Here is a 21,635-nt window from a genome sequence, read left to right as displayed (position 1 = left end):
TGTGCAACCAGTGTTTTAAAAGCCGCTGTGATGTCCCCATTTTCCGGTAATTCCAAAATATCTTGCCCTTTCCACAAGTCCTGAAGAACATAAAAGTGAGGGGGAAAAAATTCTTTCTGATGGGTTTAGAGCAAGTTATTCCATCTCAGACTCTATCTTGCTGACAGGTGTGTTTCTGAGATAAAGAGACCATATCCTTCTGGAAGATATTGGAAAGGCCTTAGGGAGGGTACCTGGATTCTTCAAAATGACCCACTATACCTGTTAAAAAAAAGCCAGGTTTGTAAATGCATTTTACACTTTGCCCATGTGGAAATAACCCACACAGCTCATCCTCAGATTGGAACATCTAGGTCTGTGCCTCCATTTCTGGTCGGTGCAATTCTTTTACTAACTTTGAGTTTCTGCCTCTATGAGAATCATCCACAGACCTTTTTCCCCCCAAATTACACAATCTCTTATCATCCCTTCCAGAGTCTCCCAAAATGAAAACCACCGGAGTCTTCTGTTTGCTTGTTTTTTTTTTTCAACACAGTACTACTGCTGATCTCAGCCATTTAGCATTCACAGGCCCCTTGCCTGAATGTACAATTGATAAGTATATTCTTGGCCAAAACAGTAAGCCCAAGTTATGAAATGACTCTCCTCTGATTGGACTTTGGCACCCAGGAAGCCCAATCTGACAAAAGTTCTAAGCAAAAACAAACAATAATTGTTCCCCAGTCCTTTGCAAATAAATGTCTTCCAGGAACCATCTGGCCATTCCACTCGGAGCTGCCTAGCTAGAGCAGATGTCTACCAGCCGGAGGTTCGCCTTTGCAATATGCATTTTAGAAATAAGTCTGCTGAGAGCGGGGCCCACTCCCAGGTGAGTCACTTTTCCCTTTGTCTCTGGAATTTCCCTGTAGGCTTTGATATTTCAGAGTTTGCTTTAGTAGCAGAGCAGCAAAGTAGGTAAAACATTTTCACGCACATCGAGACATAGAGCCCCAGAATTTAAACTTTGAAAAAGGGTGAGAAAAAGCCTGAGTGTGTCTTTCAGAGTCCTCTGAGGATACCTGCTGCTGTTTCCAGGGATTTCTTTTAAACAAGGTATTCAAGTGTGAAGGCTGAGATAGTCTTCAAATACTGGACTTAGGAAACAAAGTTGGTTTTTACTAGAGTATAATAAACCTGGGTATATCAGTATCTAAGGTCTGAGAAGTTTAAATTTAAGGCAATAAATCTTTCCCTCACTCTGCCTCAGTGTCTAACACTCTTAACTATTGGCTACATCCCCCTTTTGCCCCACATCAGGCAAAGCTTAAGCATTTTGCTTCTCCTCCGTGACATCCCAAGTTGTATCCAGAGGCACATGTTTTGTCCTTAGGTTTAGGGTGGTATTTTCTTCCATTCGAGGAGAATCACCATGGTGCAGACCTGTTGGCCAGGCCTCCAGGAAAGACACTTTCTCTTCTTATGCTCTGATCCTAATTGGGAACATGAAGCCCACACCAAGCCCATCCAGGAGATAAACCAACCAGACAAGATGTGCTCACTGACTGTCTACACTGTACCCAGAGTGGCTGGAGAACACACAGTCCTGTGTCATCTGATACAGCATGATCTCATCTGGTGATGGTATTAAAATATTCTGGCCATTGACAATATAGCTGGGGGAAATTATCTACCCAAACACTGTCCCTCTGCCTGCTGTGACTGTGACCTGTATCCAATTTCCCTTTGGTCATTTGAGTCTGGGTCTCACCAAATTCTGTTTTGGACGATAATGTCCATCTCAAGCACATTTTTGCCATCCTCCCGGCTGCAGTGGAGGCTGCCGTTCCGCCTGGACCCCACCAGGCACGTGGTTTGCTCCCTTCTAGGAGGGGGCACACAGAGACACTCTACGGACCAGCCAGGGCTTGGGTGAAGTGCTCCGCCAGGGTTTCCTTCATCCCATCACTTCCTCTTCCCACATTACTTAAGAAGCATTGTTCCAGGGCTTCCCTGGTGGCGCAGTGGTTGAGAGTCCGCCTGCCGATGCAGGGGACACGGGCCCGGTCCGGGAAGATCCCACATGCCGCAGAGCGGCTGGGCCCGTGAGCCATGGCCACTGAGCCTGCGCGTCCAGAGCCTGTTGCTCCGCAACGGGAGAGGCCACAGCAGTGAGAGGCCCACGTACTGCAAAAAAAAAAAAAAAAAAAAAAAAAAAAAGAAGCAGCAGCATTGTTCTATTCAGAAAAATATTTGCATTTACTGGGCACCGGGTACAAAGGGGATCTGGGAAGGCAGTTACTGAAAGTGGCTTTAGCCCTCTTGTACTTACCCTGACCCTTTCTTAAGTTAAAAAGTAATTTCAGAACCCGAATTCCTGGATTGTGACTCTTGCTCGTCAGAAAATGAGAGGCCATGGGGAAGGCTTCCGCCGCTTTGAAGTTTGGACCCCCTGGGTCCTGGCCACACTCATCTGTTTCAGGGAGGACCAGAAAGCCCCCTTGGCTGCCCCCCAGCTCTGAGCAGCTGCACCTCTGGCTGGGATTTGGCTGCAATCACTCTCACTGCCATGCCCTCGGGAGTGTGGTAGGGTTGTCCCGCTCCAAACACTCTGTTCTCTCCTTTGATACAGGGTTGAGGTCAAACAGAGTGTTCAGACCAGCCATGAAGCGGGACACACAGTTCAGCCAAAGAACTGAGGTTTGCAAATGATTTTAAGATACAGATTTGATCAGAATGAAGAATTCCTCTGGAACCAGCCTTCCCAAGCTCAGGTTGAGGTGCCAATACTTACTGACCAACTGTATAAATCTGGGCAACCTCTACGAACTGTTACTCAACATCTCTGTACCTTGGTTCCTTCATCTGTAAGATGGTGATTGTATTCATTTCCTAGTACCACAAACTGGGTGTCTTCAAAGAATGGAAATTTATTGTCTCACAGTTCTGGAGGCTACAAGTCCGAAATCAAGGTGTCAGCAGGGCCATGCTCGCTCTGAAATTCTGGTGGGGGATCCTTCCTAGTCTCTGGTGGTGGCCAGCAATATTTCACATTCCTAGGCTTGCAGCTACATCATTCTGATCTCTGCCTCTGTTATCACATGGCCATCCTCACATCCTCTCCTGTCTGTGCATGTCTCTCTGGCTCCAGATTTCCCCTTTTCAGAAGGACACCAGTCATACTGGATTAGGGTCCATCGTAATGAGCTCATTTTAACTTGATGACCTCTGTAAAGACCCTCTTTCCAAATGAAGTCACATACTGAGGTACAGGGTATAGAACTTCAACATATCTTTTTGAGAGAACACAATTCAGCCCATAGCAGTGACAAGGAAAGTCCCTACCTAATAAGGTTCTACGTGAACATTAAATCTTTATACATGTTATACACTTACAACATCTGTGCTTGACACGCTGTAAGAACTGAATAAATGTGAAGTATTCCTTAAAATAATAACCTTGCTATTCCTTTCACTTTGATATGCTTTCTGGTTTAGGAGAGGAGGGGATGGAATTACAGCTAGCCTTCGGGGGAGAGCACATGGCCACAGACGTTGTATCTTAAGCCATTGCTACAGTGAGCTATTGCAACTGCTGAATAATTGGGGATTTCCAACACTCACTTGTTTGCAAACACAAGCATGCCCATGAGACTAGGTCATGAGGGGACATCATCTCTTACGTCTCTCAAGGTAGAATAGAAATGTGAAAAAACAAAAACAAACCCTGTACAGGTAGAGTAACAGCTCATAATATAGGTTCCAGAGCCAGGCAGTTGGGTTTGAGTTTGAGGTCCGCAATTTACTAGTTGTGTGACCCTAAGCAAATTCCTTAACTTCTCTAAACCTGTTCCTAGCACCTGCACAATAGGAATAAAAATGTGACCTGCTGTGAAATCCCCGAGATAATAAATGCCATGTGCTTAGCACAGCGACAGGCAAGATGGCTGTGAGTATAGCTATCGTTAGTTTCTTCCTTTTCATTTGTAAATAACAAAATATTTACCTGGTTCAGGGGTCAAAAAATATAACAAGTATACATTGAGAAGTCTTAATTTCCCTACTCCTAGCTTTTCATGAGATTTGTGTTATATGTAAAGTACTTAGATCCCTCCCTGTCTCCCACCTCACCCTTTCCCCACAGGGAATACCCTTTATTAATTTCCTGTATCTTTCCAGTATGTCTTTATGTGGATTAAAGCATGGAGCTAACTGTAATCTTCCTCTTCCTCTTTCTTTCATAAAAGGTATCATATCATATATACTATCTTGTACCTTGCTTTTCTTCTTTTTACTTTGCAATATATCCTTGAGACCTTTCTGTATCAGTAGAAAAGGAACTTCCTCTTTCTCCTCACAAATGATTAATTTTCCATTGTCTGGTTATACAGTTCAGATAACCGCTTTTTGTTTCCAGTTTTGCATTATAAGCCATGCTGCAATGAATATCCTTATTCACATATCATTTTGCAAATGGATAATTGTACCTGAGGATTAATTCCGAGAAGTGATATAACTGGATCAAAAGGTATCGGCTTCAAGCTTTTGCTGAAATTGCCCCACAGTCCCGTGAGTGGGTATTATTTTACACTTTCGTCAGCGGAGTGTAAAAGGGCTTGTTTCTCCAAAGCTTTGCCAATGGGAGCTCTAGGCCAACAGCTTGATATTTGCCAACCTCACAGGTGAAAATTTTTTGAATAGTTTTAATTTGCCTTTCTTTTAATCAGGTTACACATCTTGTCATATGTTTAAAGGTTATATGTATTTTGGGGGACAGTGAACTATCTATATTCTTTGCCCATTTTCCTATTGAGTCTCTTGTCTTTCACTTAGAGATTTCTATGGTGACTTATTATATTAGTCCTTTTTCTCTGGTATGAATTACAAACGTCTTTCCCAGTTTGTCATTCATTTTTTGGCTGCATATGTGGGTGTTTATAGTTGTCATATTTATTTTATTCTTCATTTTCTAACAGTTAAGGAATTCTAGACTGGGAGTTAGAAATCCAGAGAGTAGCTGAGTAGGTCACCTCTGGAGAGAAACTGCCTAGGTTTGAATCCCAACTCTGCCACCAAGTAGCTGCTGTGTAATCCGAGAAAAATTACTCACCATTTCTGTGGCTTAGTTTCTCATCTTTCAAGAATGATAATACTAGTAGAAGATATCTCATAGCGCTGATGTAAGAAGTTAAATGAGATAATGAACATAAAAGTTTAGAAGAGATCCTGACATAAACTAAGCACTCAGAAATGCTAGAAATTATCATTCAATTTTTTTAAATCAAACTTAACAATCAGGAAAAATACCCAAACACTCACTAAAGTTGGGAATAACTATTAAATTGAAAATGTCCAGGGAATTCTCTGGCTGTCCAGAGAATGGTTAGGACTCCATGCTTTCACTGCGGAGGGCATGGGATTTGATCCCTAGTTGGCAAACTAAGATCCCACAAGCCACACGGTGTGGCCAAAAAAAAAAAAACAGAATTGAAAATATCCAAAATGTCGGGGTTTTTTCTCCTTCTTTGGTTGTATCCATCTGTGTTTTTAATATCCATATTTAATATAAGTTAACAGATATTTGTTTATGAATTATTATTGGCCAAGTATTGTCTTTTTTATTCACCTGTTTAATACAGGAGATATTTATTGTTTGCAACGTGGGCTGGACATTGCTTCGGGAGCTGTAGTGTAATACAGAGCATGTAATTATCAAGGGTCTCTGCCCTCAGTGATCTTACAGACTAGAGGAGAATATCAACAAGTAAATGGCAATTGCAATTCAACCAAGTTCTCTGAGTGAGGCCTGTGTTGCTAAGGGCAACACGCTCCCCTGAGCCTAACCACTCACTTGTGCACTGGCTTCATCTGCTCCAGCCTCATCAAGGACTTTGCTCTTTTAATTCTGACCCCTCTCCTGCATTATCAGTGTCTCCCTTTGTACCAAATCATTCCCATCAGCTTGCAGACATGTTGTAACATTTCCTTGAAATGTTGGCTCAGTCCTCAGACTTACTCAACACACCCACTCACTTCCAGCCTCATGGTGTGAAATATCGCTTATATTCTGACATCTCTCAAATTTATATCTATGATGCTGATCTCTTTCCCGAGCCCAGTGTCCAATTACTTAGTCAACATCTCTTCTTGAAAATGTAACAAGCATCCCAAACTTAACATGTCCAGAACATACCTATTGATTTCTCTGCCCATCCTCATCCAACTTGCACTACTGCTCAACAAGTTACTCACATAAAAACCTGGGAACCATACTTGACTCCTCTATTTGTGTCATTGCCACATGCAATGTAACTGCAGGTGCTGTTGGCCTTACCTCGAAAATATGTCCCAAATCTACCCACTTCTCCCTGTCTCCACTGTGACCATTTTAGCCCAAATCACTATCCTTTCTGCCCTGCATCCACTCTTGTCCACTCCCCAATAGTCAACTCTCCACCCAAAAACCAGGGAAAGATTTTGAAAATGTAAATCTAAGTGTTACTGTTGCTCTCATATTCCTCTAAGGATTCCCATCGAGCTCCAAATCAAATCCAACTTCCTCACTACAGCCCACAAGGCATGAGCTGCTGCTGCCTGTTCCTCCAGATGCACCTCACTCTCCTTTGTGGTCACTCTGCTCTGTTTGCTGTGCCTCCAACATGCCACCTCAGGGCCTTTGCACTTACTTTCCCCTAGCTTACAACACTCTTCTCCCAGATCCTCGCATAGATTCTCTCTGATATCATTCAGATACTTAATCAAACAGCACCTCCCTGTTCTGGTCATTTTTACTGTGTAACAAATCATTACAAAACAGTAGCTTAAAATAAGACCAATTATTTCTTTGGTTCTTGAAGCAGGGCATTGGCTGGGCTCAGTTGGGCGGTTGTCATGGGTCTCTAACATGGATGCAGGCAGATGGTGGCTGTGTCTGAGGTAATCATGACAACTTCTTCACTCACGTCTGTCACCTGGGCTGGGAAGACCCAAACAGCTGGGGGACTAGAGCAATTGAGTCTCCCTAGGAATCTCTCGTGTGTGTGTGTGTGTGTGTGTGTGTGTGTGTGTGTGTGTGCTCTCCACATGGTGGACTCAGGGTAGCTAGCTTCATACGTAGTGGTGAAAGGCTCCCAGAGCAAGTGTCTTTAGATAAACCAGCATGGGCTTCTCTAACCTAGACTTAAAAGGCATGCAGGCTCTCTTCCATTGCATTCTACTCCTCAAAAGCATTAACAAAGACCCTACCAGCCTCAAAAGGGGGACGCATAGACCCCATCTTTGATGAGTCTAATTTTGAAGAATGTGTGAACACATTTGTAAAGCACCACACCTGCTCTGAGAGGGTCCTCTCACCATGCTCTATAAGAAACGCCCAGCCCTGTGGGGCTCCAGAGCAGCCCTATGGCACTTTTTGTCCTCTTACCCTGGTTTATTTTCCTTCACAGCTGACATGTCTTAACTGATACTGCATGTTGTATTTTCTAGTATACTCTTTTATTGCATCTCACCCACTGGAACGCAGGCTCCGTGATGGTCGGGATGTCGCCTTGTGGCCCCAGTTACCAGAACAATTCGTGACATAGAGCAGACCCTCCATAAATGTTACTGAATGTTGGCTCATTGGAAGCACATGAGAGAAGCTCTTGACTAAGACTTGGGAAACCAGAAAAGTCCTGAAATTTTAGAGTGTTGGCCACTGCCGTCATATTATCTCTTCACGTTGATGAATTGCAGGAACTAAACAAACTGGCAGGTCCATGGGTTAAGGATATAGTCCTAATTAGCTTATATTTCTCCACTCAAAGGAGCCACATTGTCTTATTTATTGACAAAAAGATTCCTTCCTACAGCAGGTGTTTTCCTGCCTGGGCCCACCACAAAGCGTCCTGGAGTGTGAACTGCTCCTGAGGTTTTCTTTATCTAAAGTTGGAAACCTCTCTTCATGGCAGGGAGATGGGACCAGGTGTACATCAATGGCTCTTCATTCAATGCATTTCTGGCCCAGAGTTAGACCTCCTGCCATGTTGATGTACATCACTTTGATCTAGGAAATGACTTACAAGCTGAGATTGAAACACTTGGAAATAGGCTTTACTTGATAAACACATTTCATCTATGAATCCAGAAAGTGCTTTACAAATACTTCTCCACTCAGCCCAATAGCCCAGCAGGGTGAAATGCAGGTGGTAAGCATTGTACATACACCGTCTTTGAGCTACAAAAGTTGTCTGTCTAGTGAGTCAAAGGGGCTGGGGAGAGGGTACTGGGCTCAGAAGGAGCTATCCAAGATCACTCACCCTCTTTCTTAATATTTATGGAATGCATTCATTTCAATAACATATTCCCCTTGCATAATCTATTATTTCCTCTTAATAATTGCCTCAAGTCCTGCCTTTATTTTGCCTCTAAATATCCAGGTACCTGGTGCAGTGAAGGCAAAACATCCAGGTGTTCCCACAATTTTCAATTTATTTTTGCCTAATTTGACAACATTTAGGTGTAAGCTTCAAAAATATATCCAGGTAAGAGCCAGATTGCCCAATTGCTGTGCTTTACCTGGAGCTGCTATATTTTAAAAATGTATTCTTTTTTTTTTTTTTTTTTTTTTTTTTTTTGCGGTACGCGGGCCTCTCACTGTTGTGACCTCCTCCGCTGCGGAGCACAGGCTCCGGACGCACAGGCCCAGCGGCCATGGCTCACGGGCCCAGCCGCCCCGCGGCATGTGGGATCCTCCCGGACCGGGGCACGAACCTGCGTCCCCTGCATCGGCAGGCGGACCCTCAAACACTGCGCCACCAGGGAAGCCCTAAAAATGTATTCTTAAATAAAAATATAAATACATTCTTTAAAAATATATTCTGCTATATTTTAAATATATTCTTATTAACTTAATGTCTCCAAATGTCTACAAATCATCAGACTATTACATCCAGCAATTATTGGATAAGCCATGACCCTTTAGATTATTTCAAAGAGGATTTGAGTTGGTTGGTGCGGGGGGGGGGGAGGCAGCAGAGGAGAGAGAGCAAAATTGCAGTGAACTAGGAGTGGAGAGACATAGATTCTAAATCCAGTTTTGCTACTAACTGTCCAACTTTGAATAATTAGCGTAATTCTCTGTTTTTAGTTTCCCACCTATAAAGTATAACACCTACAAAATGTACCCTCAGTGGTAGAATAAAGGTTTAATGAGAAAATGAGCTTTGGAAATTATCTAGTAAAACTAGTAGAAAACATAGGTATTGCTTAATCAAAAAACTTTTATGAGTGTTATGGGCTGAATTGTGTCCCTCCAAAATTTAAATGTTGAAATTCCAAACCCCAGACTTCAGAATGTATTGGGGGTCATTAGGGCAGGCCCTAATCCAATACAACTGGTGTCTTTGAAAGAAGAGTAACTTTGAACACAGACATGTACTGAGGAAAGACCAAATGAAGACACAGGAAGATTTTCATCTGCAAGTCAAGAAGAGAGGCCTCAGAAGGGACCAACCCCACAGACACCTTGACCTCAGACTTCTAGCCTTCAGAATTGTGAGAAAATAAATTTCTGTTGTTTAAGCCTGTGATACCTTGCAATCAAATGAAAGAGTCCTAGCAAATGAAAGGATACACTGAGCCTGATATCTAGTGGGGTGTAAGAGCCACTCTGAGGGCAAGGGTGGGATCTGTGCAGACCTTCCCACAGGACCAGGTTGGATCATTCAGGCAATGAATCTAAATCACAATCTAGGAGGGCAATAAGAGATCAAAGGCGAAGTTCTGGTGCTCTATTCTAAGTCCAAGGTGTGAGTCAAATATGTAAAAAAAAAGGAGTCCTGAAGTTAGAAGGAAGGGAATTAGTGTACTCATTGTTAATATGGGGCTATTATTAACGTGACGGATGTTAGAGAAGCATATACAGGCAGCGCCAGTATCATTGGAGCAGGGTCCTGGTCACTGATCAGATGAACAGCCTTTCTGATCGGCCCCCTTCACTGACTGGGCTCTCGGCTTGCCCATCAAAGGACTGTAACTCACTCTGCAGTATTTGCAGTGAGTTTTACCTTCCATACATGATCCCCCATTCTGTTCTGTACTCGCTGAACTAGTTATTCATTGAAGCCAGTCTCAACGGCAGGTGAGAAAGATTAAGGTGTCATACCACAGGTCTATTTAGGGTGTGTTTTCTAGAACCAATGTCTTTGGGGGAGATGCTGAAACAAAATGCTGACGTGATCTTCTAAGTAAGTGATAAATACAAAAAGGATAGACAGGAACAGATAATCCAGTTGACGGCAGCAGGCCTAACTAATACTGGAAAAACTAGATCCACAGATTGCAAAGATCCATAGGGACACTAATAGGCAAAGCCTAGAGTAATTCCTAAAACCAATGATAAAGCAGCTCAGTGACTCAGGTCAGTGGCAACCTCAAGCTTGGGTTATGTAAAGAAATGGGCACCCCCATACTTGAATTCCACCCCTTCAGATTTCATGGATACCCACCAGATGGTGCCCAGAAGTTTCCCTCAACATTGTGTGAACACGAGAATCACCTGGCATACTTTTTAAGAACATTGATGCCTGAAGCCCATCCTCAGAAAGCCTGATTTAATTAGTGTAGAATGGGGAATCTCAATCTTACAGTTCCTATTTTTACTCTCTGAGGATTATGATATGCAATCAGTAGTGAGACCTGCTGCTATAGGTCATAAAAGTGCATCTGCCATTGCCTCTTGATGAGGCCGGTCAGTTCCAGATGAGGATTTAGTCGGATGGAAAAGTTCTAGCAGCAAATTTCTCAGCCATGTGGTTTCGGATAGACACTAATACTCAAACCTCCATGAAATCAGTTTCTTCAAGGAGTTTTGGCAGCTTGTCTAATACGTTTTTAACCTGCACTGTTAGAAGATTGAAGCTCATCAAGCCTCCTGATTTTCTGAATGATGTAGGCAAGGGTCAGGCTTACAGAAATGGTATCTCCAGTCATTAGGGTTGCCTAATGACAAGTAAGTCTTGCAAAAATATGATATGAGTGGTCCACCAGGAGATGATAACCTAGAGAAATACAGACCTAGGTCTGTCCTAGACCACAAGATCAAGAACTTTCTTCCTCTTCATGCACTTAGTTTTTCATTTATTCATTCGTAAAGCATTTACTGAGCACCTACTATGTTCCAGACACTTGATATGTAAGCTGAGCAAGATTGAAAATTTCCTTAACTCGCTGATATTTTTACCTAGAACGTAAGATCTGTTAGTTTGGGGATCACGGTTTCTGTCTTATTTTGTTTTGTTGTTTTGCATACCATTGTATCCTCAAAGCCTAGAAAATAATAGACAGTAAATATTTGATGAGTGAATAAATAAATTAAATTAAACATGTCATTGCAAAGGCACTTATGATATAGGGAAGAACAAGACGTTATAAGAATATGTACATAGAAAAGTAAATTACATGAGGGGTTAGGGAAGGTTTTCTGGAAAAAAAAAATATGTTGAAGATGAGATCAGTGTGGTGAATAGGAAACAGTAGGTTTAAAGGCCTGAGGCTGTGAGAAAATGTAGCTTATCTTGGGCATTTCAAGTTCGGCATGGCTGGGGGAAAAGTGAAGGTGAAGAATTAGGAAGATGGGCCATGTAGAGAGCTCTGGACCATGTGTTTGTGTTAGTTTCCTGTAGCAGCTGTAACAAATTACCACATATTAGTGGCTTAAACAACACAGATTTATTATCTTATAGTTGTATAGGTCAGGCATCTGAAATGGGTCTCACTGGCCTAAAACCAAGGCTTCGGCAGGGCTACGGTCCTTTCTGGAGGCTCTAGGGGAGAATCTATTCCCCTGCCTCTTCCAGCTTCTAGAAGCTGCCTGCATTCCTTGGTGAAACTCCTTCTGTCTTCAGAGCCAGCAACAGTGGATGGAGTCCCTTTTCATGCTTTGAATTTCTCCTGCCACTTCTGTCTGCACATCTCTCTGAACCACTCTTCTGCTTTTAAGAGCTCGCATAATTGGAATGGGCTCATCCAGGTAAAATACAGAATAATTTCCTCTTAATCACATGCTCAGAGTCCCTTTTCTCATGTAAAGTAACATATTCACAGATTCTGGGGATTAAGACACAGATGTTTTGGGGGGTCATTACTCTGCCTACCATATCATGTTAGAAAATTTGGACTTTATCCTCAGAACAGAGAGAAGCTACTGAAGAATTTCAGTAGGGGACTGATGGATAAGCTTTGCATTTTTAAAAGATCACTCTGGGGGCTTCCCTGGTGGCGCAGTGGTTGAGAGTCTGCCTGCTAATGCAGGGGACACGGGTTCGAGCCCTGGTCTGGGAGGATCCCACATGCTGCGGAGCAACTGGGTCCATGAGCCACAACTACTGAGCCTGCGCATCTGGAGCCTGTGCTCTGCAACGAGAGAAGCCGCGACTGTGAGAGGCTCGCGCACCGCAATGAAGAGTGGCCCCCGCTTGCCACAACTAGAGAAAGCCCTCGCACAGAAACAAAGACCCAACACAGCCAAAAAAAATAAATTAAATAAATTAAAAGAAGGCTCAACATTTAAAAAAAAAAAATCGCTCTGGGCGATTTAGGGAAACAGGATTAGAGAAAAATGACTGTCATCTAGGAGAGATGAAATGTTAGTGTAGACCAGAGAAGTGTCTGGAAGAGATGAAGGGTGGAAGGATTTGAGAGTCATTTATGACTGTAAAGAACAGGTTTTAGTGGTTGATTCGATATTGGGGATGAGCTTCGATAAGACAAGTACCACCCTAGTCTGGTTAGGTTGACTGCATAAATGGAGACACTGTTTACCAAGACAATAAATACAGGAGGAGAAGCCTTGAGAGAAGAGGAAAAAGAATGGATTTGTCTGGGGATGCATTAAATTCATGAGCCATGAAGACATTTAAGTGCAGATGTCCAATTGGGAGTTATATCCAAGGGTTTAAAATTCAGAAGAGATGTCTGGCCTGCAGACTTAGCTCTGGGTGTCATTAACATATACAGGGAAACCAAAGCCCTGGGAAAAGTGTAGAAAGAAAAAGAAAAGAGATCCAAGGACAGGAGCTTGAGGAAAAACAGCATTTCTGAGACTGTCAAAGGAGGAGGAGCCTGAACAGGAGAGTAGGAGAAGAGGATGCAGGGGAAAGAAGCAATAAAAGGGGTCTAATGTCATTCAGTCCAAGGGAAGGGATTATTTTAAAGAGCAAGAGCGGTCAACCGTATTGACAGCTGTGAAGCAGTTGGTAAGATAAGAACTGAGGGAAACCACGGAGCCGGCCACTTGAAGTCATTGCTGACTTTGGCAAGAGCGATGACCTTGGGTCGGGAGGGTTGAGCTGTAATTGGAAGGTAAGGAACAAGAAACCAGGGTGCAAACTACTTTTTCCAGAAAGTTGGCCTAAAAAAGATGAGAGAATTTTGGAGGTAGCTAAAAGGAGGAGATGAGACTTGTTTTTATTTTGGAAGAGAGAGAAACAGAAATATGTTTCTAGCAATTCCTTTGAGTGTCATTGTGAAGGGTGGGAGGGAGGTGGGGTAGCTTGAAGGAAATGTAAAGTTCAGGAAGAGTATTCTATTTGTTCATTCCTTTGTTTGTTTATGTTTAATGTCAAAGCCTTGAACACATTGTATTACAAATGGAAAGGAGCTGGTTGTAAGGGAGAGGTTTAAATGGAGGAGAATCTGGGTGATCAAGAGCTCAAAGAGATGCTGGGATCTAGAGCTTTAGGGGAGGGATGGGCCTTACCATCCCTCTGAAATAAGAGGCTGCACCAGAAAAAGGATAGGTGCCAGTTCAGGAAAGTGGGGCAGGAAGTGATAAGATTCTTGTTTCATGGCTTCTGTTTTTGGATTTCTTTCTGTCACTGAATAAGATAGTAATCCGAGAGGGTGTTGCAACCAGAAGAGATCCAAAGGGTGAACCAAGAGAGATAGAACAGTTCAAAGCCAGAAAAGCACAGCTGGGGGTGGGAGGGAAGGTTAGAAGTGCCAAAAAATATACATTGAAATTCAGAAAGATGAGGAATAAGTCCAGACACGGACTGTGAAACGGGAAGTTCAGCACATACAGAATCTAGGGACAGGAGAGCTTGATTTATGAGGCGCTTACCACAGGAACGGCTGGGTGCGCTGGCTTAAATTTGCAAGAAAACCCAGCAACTTGAGGCTTTGCCAGACTCTCTGGGGGGGGGGGGTATAAAGTTAAACAAGGCTTCTAGCTTCAATGCATCTGTACACTAGTTGGAAATATAAGATTAATCAGTGAAGAACACATAGCCGGATGACTTGCCAGTTTTCTTCATCACCATCATTATTATTATTGTTGTCGTTAGGGCGAAGGTTAAATTACAATGCAGTACAAGAATTCAACAAAAAGTTGAGTTGAAAATACGAAACAGCATGTGATAAGTGTCAAATGCGAGATGGAATAAAAGGATAAATACTGTGGTTCAGAAGGGGGAAAGGAGTAAATAAAATTAAACGGGTTTGTGAAGACTTTTTAGAAAGAAGCACACATGATGGTCATTATAAGCTGATGTGTTTTATTGTCTTAGTTATGACTCGGAGCCCGTGGAAAGCAGTGGCACGCCATTGCCCACAGACTGCAAGATGAGCTCCTGGAGCAGTTGGTCCAAATGTGACCCTTGCCTCAAACAAATGGTAAGCATTCGTTGCCATTCCCCACTGATGTCCCCAAGTGGAAACTGTACTGCCAGCATCTCCAGGAAAATGACTATGAGGCAGGGAGGGCCCCAGCTGAGTTCCAAACCCGGAAGGAAAGGGAAATACCTAAATGGATGAGACTAACCTTGCTGGGAAACCTGAGTGTCGCACAGTGACTAAATGAGTATTGGGAGGAAACGTATTCTATAGAACAGTCCGCCAACCCCACCATGTGAGTTGTTCCTTCAAGTGACATCGGGCTTCTATCTTAAAACCTTTGACTCAGCTGGGTTTGGAGGGCTGCAGTTCTGTGGATGCAGTTTTAGATCAGAATCCCTTCTTGGCCTTAGAAACGCTAACATTTCCAGCTGTTCCTGGGCAGTTTCGCTCAAGGAGCATTGAGCTCTTTGGACAATTTAACGGGCAAAAGTGCGTGGACGCTGTAGGAGATAGACGTCAGTGTGTGCCCACGGAGACCTGCAAAGACCCTGAGGATGACTGTGAAAATGACTTTCGATGCCATACAGGTAATTCTCCCATTGCCTAGTGTGGGTTTCGATGTGCCCTCATGAGCGAAAAGAAATGTGCTTCCAGACGCTCATGCTTCCAAGCATGAAAAAGGGCTGAGAAAAGGACCATCTATATAGTCTATACAGAAAATTCAAATATAGGTGTGGTCCCTCCCCTCTATCATTAAAGTATGTTTGATAACTTAAGAAAAAGAGAGAGAATCTGGCCTGAGAGACACGGTGTCTTTCTGTCTTTCCTGATTTTGATTGCAGGCACATGCATAAAGAGGCGACTTCTGTGTAATGGTGACAATGACTGCGGAGACTTTTCAGATGAGGATGACTGTGAAAATGACCCTCGTCCTCCCTGCCGCAACAAAGTGGTGGGAGAGTCGGAGCTGGCACGGACAGCAGGCTACGGGTCTGTACCCCACATGGTAGAGGGTTTGAGCTGGTACAAAGAGTAGCCTTTGAGTCTGTATTCTGCTTGAATTACATTTGAGCATGAAAGAAGCTAAATGCTGAATCAGTATCTCAAGATCATTTGGACAAACTGCCTGGCCTCAGGAGGCATCTGTAGGATAGACTAGACCATCAGGATGATAGGTGATTACTTCCGAGCCTAGTAAGAGATGAGAAACCTTGTTTATCAACCTCTGGAAGACCATAGCAATATTGAAACGACATGTTAACATTTGAACTTGAACTGCCAGTAGTAGGTCTGACAATTCGATTCAAATATTTGTATAGCCAGGAAGCCTGTCTTCTGTTGGAGTTTCTCTTGGATATATACCTGGGTAGAAATTTTCTCTCAGGAGGTGCCAGCGTTCTGAAGTTTACCCAAGAGGAAAAGGACAGAGGAAACAGTTCTGATGCCAGATGGGGCTGGTGTTGAGACTCTGGTTCTCATCAAAGAACTGAAATTTCACTTGTTTCCCACACAAACTATAGGCATTCCAGCAGCAGGGTCAGCTCGGATGAGACGTCTTAGACAGTTTATAACTTAGAGTTACACAGAATAGAGACCATTTGCAGAGATCTGTGCTCTCAGAGTTGGAAAATAACATAGGCCTGAGGTTCTGTACTGTTCTATTTCATTTAGTTAGAGAACATTCCAGGGATGTCCACGGCAAAGTTTCCATTAGCTGTTCTGATCTGTTTTCAGTAAAGGTACTTTGGGTGGATTTGTTGGCAAATTGTCTCCAACAGACACAGGTGCTCCCCCGTCCAGTGGTATATTGACAGCGATGGCACATGGCTGTGTTTCATGGCCTGTAATGCAATGTGTCTCTTCATCCTCATAACCCCAGTGCCTTGTTCATAATAGACACTCAATTAATACTGGTGGGTTGATAAATAGGTGAGTTAATTAATTAAAATAAATGATTCTGAAATACTGTCAATTGCATCAGGTAAGGTTGAAACTGGGTCCCTGGAAAGAAATTCAGGCTCAGGACTGGAGTCCTGGGAATGGAAATGAGGAGAGGAAAGAAGATGGGGGTGATGGTAAGATCAAGGTCTGATAGAGGGACTAGGGCAGTGGTTCTCAACCAGAGAGGATTTTCCTCTTGGGGGACATTTGGTCATGTCTAGAAGTTGTCAGTGGCCACGACTGTGGGAATTGGAAGTGGGGAGCTTTCCGGGGGGTGCGTGGTGAGGGAAAACTACTGACATCCAGTGGGTAGAGACCCTGGATGATGCTACAAGGCACAGGACAGCAACATGTCAGGAATGCTGAGGTTGAGAAGAACCCTACACTGAGGAACTGGGCAGTTCCTAAGACAGGACCTGTGTACCAGGTTTGGCTGAAAAAAGAGATGTCTCCTCTCTCTAAGGCAGATGAAACATCCACTTGTTTAATCACCATAGGAAAAAAATTTCAGGATACCAAGAGTCAGATCCCAGATAAAACATTTCACATATCCTTTATCCCTTCATAAAATCTTACCCTAGCAGAGTCCAAATATAACCCACAGTGCCTTTTCCCAGAGCCTAAAAGTAGGAATCTCGAATCACATGGGATGGTCTTGAGCCCTACACTCAGCAGGGCCTCTTCATAGTTGGCAGAAATGGAATGGGGGTTGTCCGAAACCTTACAGCCACGGCGTGCTCCAATGAGTCCTGACTCTTCTTGCTGCTTTCCTCAGGGAGAGACTGTGAGTCCATGGTGAAAGCCCATTACTACTTTACTTGCTTTATTTGGGATCCAAGAAACGGTTTTCTCTCTAACCTAAACAAACAGGTTTGCAGCAGGGCATTACCTGTGTTACGTATGTCTCCTTCTATGCAAATTTACATCTGATTTTATAGGAAAAGGATACAGAAACCGTAGCTCTCTTGGCTGAAAAACAATCATTTGTAATCTATAGGTTTCCTTCATTCGGGGAAGGGAAAATTTGTTCTATCGCCTTTGCCAGGGAGTTTCATAATGAGGCACACCCGAGAGCGGCCAGGACCCCTTAAATGCCTGCCTTAGCATGGTCAGGGCTGGTGATGACGGACGTCACAGGGCTGAGCCTTCAGGACTAAGTGAGAAAGTGGGGACCCAGCTGCGTGGAAAGGTTGGCTGAGAGGTGGAAAATGAGGTAGGCTCTGATAGAATCAGCCCACCAACGGTTTTGATTAAGTTCCCCATTACCATGAGCAGTCACCTATAGCTAACTTAGTCTTTATAACCTATTGTTCTCTGACAGCTTTCATGTGCATAATACTTTGAATTTTTCAAGATCTTTTTGCACATTCCCTCTCTTGGCTTTTCATAAAAATCCCGTGGAGCTGGTTAGGGGTGGTATTACAGTCACCTTATAGATCAGAACTGAGTGAAATAAATAAGGCTATTTGACACATTAGTTGGTAGCAGAACTAAAATCCAAGTTTCCCTGACTGATAGAAACTACTTTTTTTTTTACCCTGCCACCTAACCTTCTCTTTCTCCCCACATGCCCATCAGCACTGACGTCAGTCCCCCTACATCACTACAAAGACCACAGGTCAACTCCCTGACTTCAAGGCAAAACTAACCTTAGAAGATGAAACTCCTTAAGTAGCTATTTATTACCCAAATATTTGAATTAAGAGCATAGAAGAGTAGCATAAATCAGTAATTAAGATTTAGGCTTTGTGACCGCCTGGAGGGGTGGGATAGGGAGGGTGGGAGGGAGGGAGACGCAAGAGGGAAGAGATGTGGGAACATATGTATATGTATAACTGATTGACTCTGTTATAAAGCAGAAACTAACACGCCATTGTAAAGCAATTATACTCCAATAAAGATGTAAAAAAAAAAAAGAGACATTTAGGAAGAGGTTTCAAAATAACATGTTTTGTTATAGTTATGATATTGTTCAATACCATTGATATTACATATTTATTTACTATACATCTTCATTATGCTTATATGGGGCTATGGGACTACACCAAAATTGAACTAATAGCAGTAAACATCCTAATCACAGCAACATGCTTCTAAACTGTCCAGTCTGGAAAACCTCAACAAGTTTTATCAGAAGTAATATACAGTCAGATTCTTTTACACATGAAAGTCACAAGTACTCATAGTAATACATTTATACTTGTTTTCATTTGAAGGACTCTCATTTAAATTCTCATGCCAGGAGAATTCACCTGTATCACACATATTTCAGCCTCTTGTCTTGTAGGAATCTGAGATTCTCCACAGGTGTTCTGGGAAATCCCCAACCCATCTTGCTTTCATTGAAAAAAATATAAATCCAAACCAGCTGTAAATGATGTGCTACACACAAGGAATTACTTTTGTGTGTGATCTAAGCATAACACCACTTCTGTGGAGGGAGCCTGCTCTTCAGTTCACTTGGTAAATTGGAACTGCCTACGGTTCTAGGTGCAGGTGTGAAAACAGGCATCTCTAAGTGCTGCCGAAGAACACATGCTTTTTATTTCCCAGGCGATGACATTCCATCCATGAGAAGTTTTCATGTTTCTTGGCAGAAAAAAATATTGGCTCATTCTAGACTAGACTTGTTGTCTCTGTAGTAGTGGAACTAAATCAGAAGTTTTGAAACATTTCTTCCTTAGTTGTACTTTAGACTGTGGATCAGCATCACTGTAACTTTCCAGATGGATCTAGCCTACTGGGCAATTTGCTGTTCTGTGAAACAAAAACCTTCAAGCTGGGGTATGTATAGCATGGGGTACAAAATGACTTTCCAAGGGGGAGGTAGGTGAGTTTTTTGATAATAGTTTCCTCAAGCAAGTCAAGCCTTGTAAGTCAAGTGGTCTCCAATTCTTTTTACCAACAGCATTGAATGATGTCCTAATCAATTGTCAGGTAATGGACTATAAACATAACTTTTAATGACAGACTAGTATGTGTTCTTTTTTTTGGGGGGGGGACATAAAACTCAGAAGATCAAAGAATTGAGTGACATTGCTGCGACAAAATTCTTTCTATTCTTATCTACTTATTTATGTGAGTTAAATTTCTCAGCATTTACCTCTATAAAAATGGAAAGTAGAAATAAAATTGGTACTCAGCCCTATCTTTTTCTAGCAATAAGTAATATTCACCCATGGGTACAGTAGCTAATCAATTAATTAAAAAGGAAGCCCCATTCATTTCATTGAGAGACAACTATCCAACAAAATTTTACTTAGATTTATTAACTATTTTTAAATTTTAATATACTGAAATATACTACTAATAATGGTAAATCAAATCCAGAAGATTTTTAAGAATACTTAGACCTTATGGTCAAAGGATATTTAATGTTTTAAATTTTTCAATTAATACCTTTTTCATACAGAAAAGTGTGAAAAAGTGATCAATTAAAACTTCCAAGCATAAAATTACATTACATTAGGTTAAAATTCTGGAGCAGAAATGGAATAGAAATATGGATTCAAGCATAAAAGGGGGATAAGGGCATATGGGATATCTCCCTATCGTCCACTCATCTTGCCATGAATCTTAAAACTGCTCTAAGAAATAAGGTCTATTTTTAAAAGAAGAAAGAATCCAAAGGAATACCATAAAACATCCAACTGTTAAAGAAATATAAACATTGTAGTCACTTGATACCCATCATCACTATAGAATTTATATTCCATTGGATTTATTTTTAGAAGAGGCAAAATAATTATATTTTAAAGCATAAATATTTACAGCTTGCTGAGAAGTTATATCCTTTGCAACTACTTAAACTTAAGAGGGAACATTTTAGATGTCCAACTAAAACTGTTTAAGGAGGCATAGTTTATCAACATTTTTAATAGATTAGACAAGCAGAAAAATCTGAAGACCGCTACCCAAAAACACGCCATATACATTTCCACCTGCAGAATTTTGCACCCTTGTTCCTTCTGCCCTTCAGGCCCCATCCTTCAAAACCCAAATCAAAACCTACTCCTCTAAAACCCTTTTGATGACCCTGCCATGGGGACCTCTTCCTCTTGGGAACATTGTATATCACTTACCTGTACTACTCATTTGGCACATGTATATTCATCCTTGGACTACTGTTTGAAATTGGTAACTATATCCAACCCCTTACCTTGAATATAATTTTAATGAGATCAAGGACTGTATTAACTGTCTTAATATTACCCACTGTTTATTACAAACACTACACTATCCATAGATATAGTACTCTTAAGAATTCATCACCACTATAAGCAAAGATGAATGTCCTTATTCACTGAACACAAAGAGGTGCAGCGTCTCCGTTAATGAGATATATGGAAGACAAGTTCACTACAAAATAAAGAAAATGTACTTGAGGTCTTGTTTAAGAAACCAACACAGATCATTTGTTTCCAGTATTCTGTGTCTTTGTATTGAAACCTTAGTAATATTTTTTAAACTATTGCTCACATGTCTGTAGATGCAGGAATGGGTGAAAAATTAAAGCCAAAATTTTAATCTCCCATCCAGGATAAGATATTTAAGAAAGTAAACTAGATATATAGTGTTTCTTTTTTCCTCTCTTTTTTATTCGAGTGACTAGGTCTAATTTTTGGCCCTTTATTAGAAATTAGGGCCATAGCGTTTTTCATGAAAAGTATTTCTGGGGGAGCACAAAAGTGGGAAGGAGTTAATTCTAACTATACAGTCAGCCTTGAGAAGGGTATTCCTGAATCAGTTCCTTAACTTGCCTTTCATTCAAGTTGAGCTATAATGTTCATTTTCTGTGTAGATTCAAAGTTTATTAAGAATGTGCTGTTTATATAAAGATGTTTTTTAACTAACCAACTGGCAATAGGATACTCGTCCACTTATTTTCCTTGCATTAGCAATGGGTTTGCAGTAAGTCATCCACACTCTTTGACAAATTGCTCTTGAAACCAACAACCGGCTTTGTAATCCAGCTCATTGCAGTAAGGGATGTGGTCCAGAACAATGGAAGACTTTATGCTTTTGTGCCAAGCTAAGTTATAGATGTGAGGAGCAGACCTCCATTTGGCCTCCCTGCCCTGGGGCCATTTATTCCAGATACAGTCTAGACAGCAATGACTATT

General features: G+C 42.0%; 1 protein-coding gene across 2 annotated transcripts in view; it reads left to right on the top strand.

Moving 5' to 3' along the window:
• Positions 1–761: 761 nt before the first annotated feature.
• The window catches only part of C9 (complement C9), a 61,609-nt gene continuing 40,735 nt past the window's right edge, over positions 762–21,635 (top strand). Inside the window, exons 1-4 of one of the 2 annotated variants that reach the window (XM_065875120.1) lie at positions 762–868; positions 14,523–14,628; positions 15,014–15,158; positions 15,414–15,561. In XM_065875120.1, coding sequence (XP_065731192.1) covers positions 792–868; positions 14,523–14,628; positions 15,014–15,158; positions 15,414–15,561 — 476 coding nt within the window. In that variant the 5' untranslated portion in view covers positions 762–791. The remainder of the gene's footprint in view (positions 869–14,522; positions 14,629–15,013; positions 15,159–15,413; positions 15,562–21,635) is intronic. The other variant, XM_065875118.1, reaches the window with a different exon arrangement.

Source organism: Phocoena phocoena, chromosome 3, assembly GCF_963924675.1.
Source record: "Phocoena phocoena chromosome 3, mPhoPho1.1, whole genome shotgun sequence".
Classification (NCBI taxonomy): Eukaryota; Metazoa; Chordata; class Mammalia; order Artiodactyla; family Phocoenidae; genus Phocoena; species Phocoena phocoena.
The sequence above is the reverse complement of the archived record's forward strand: the minus strand, read 5'-3'. Positions and strand labels throughout refer to the sequence as shown.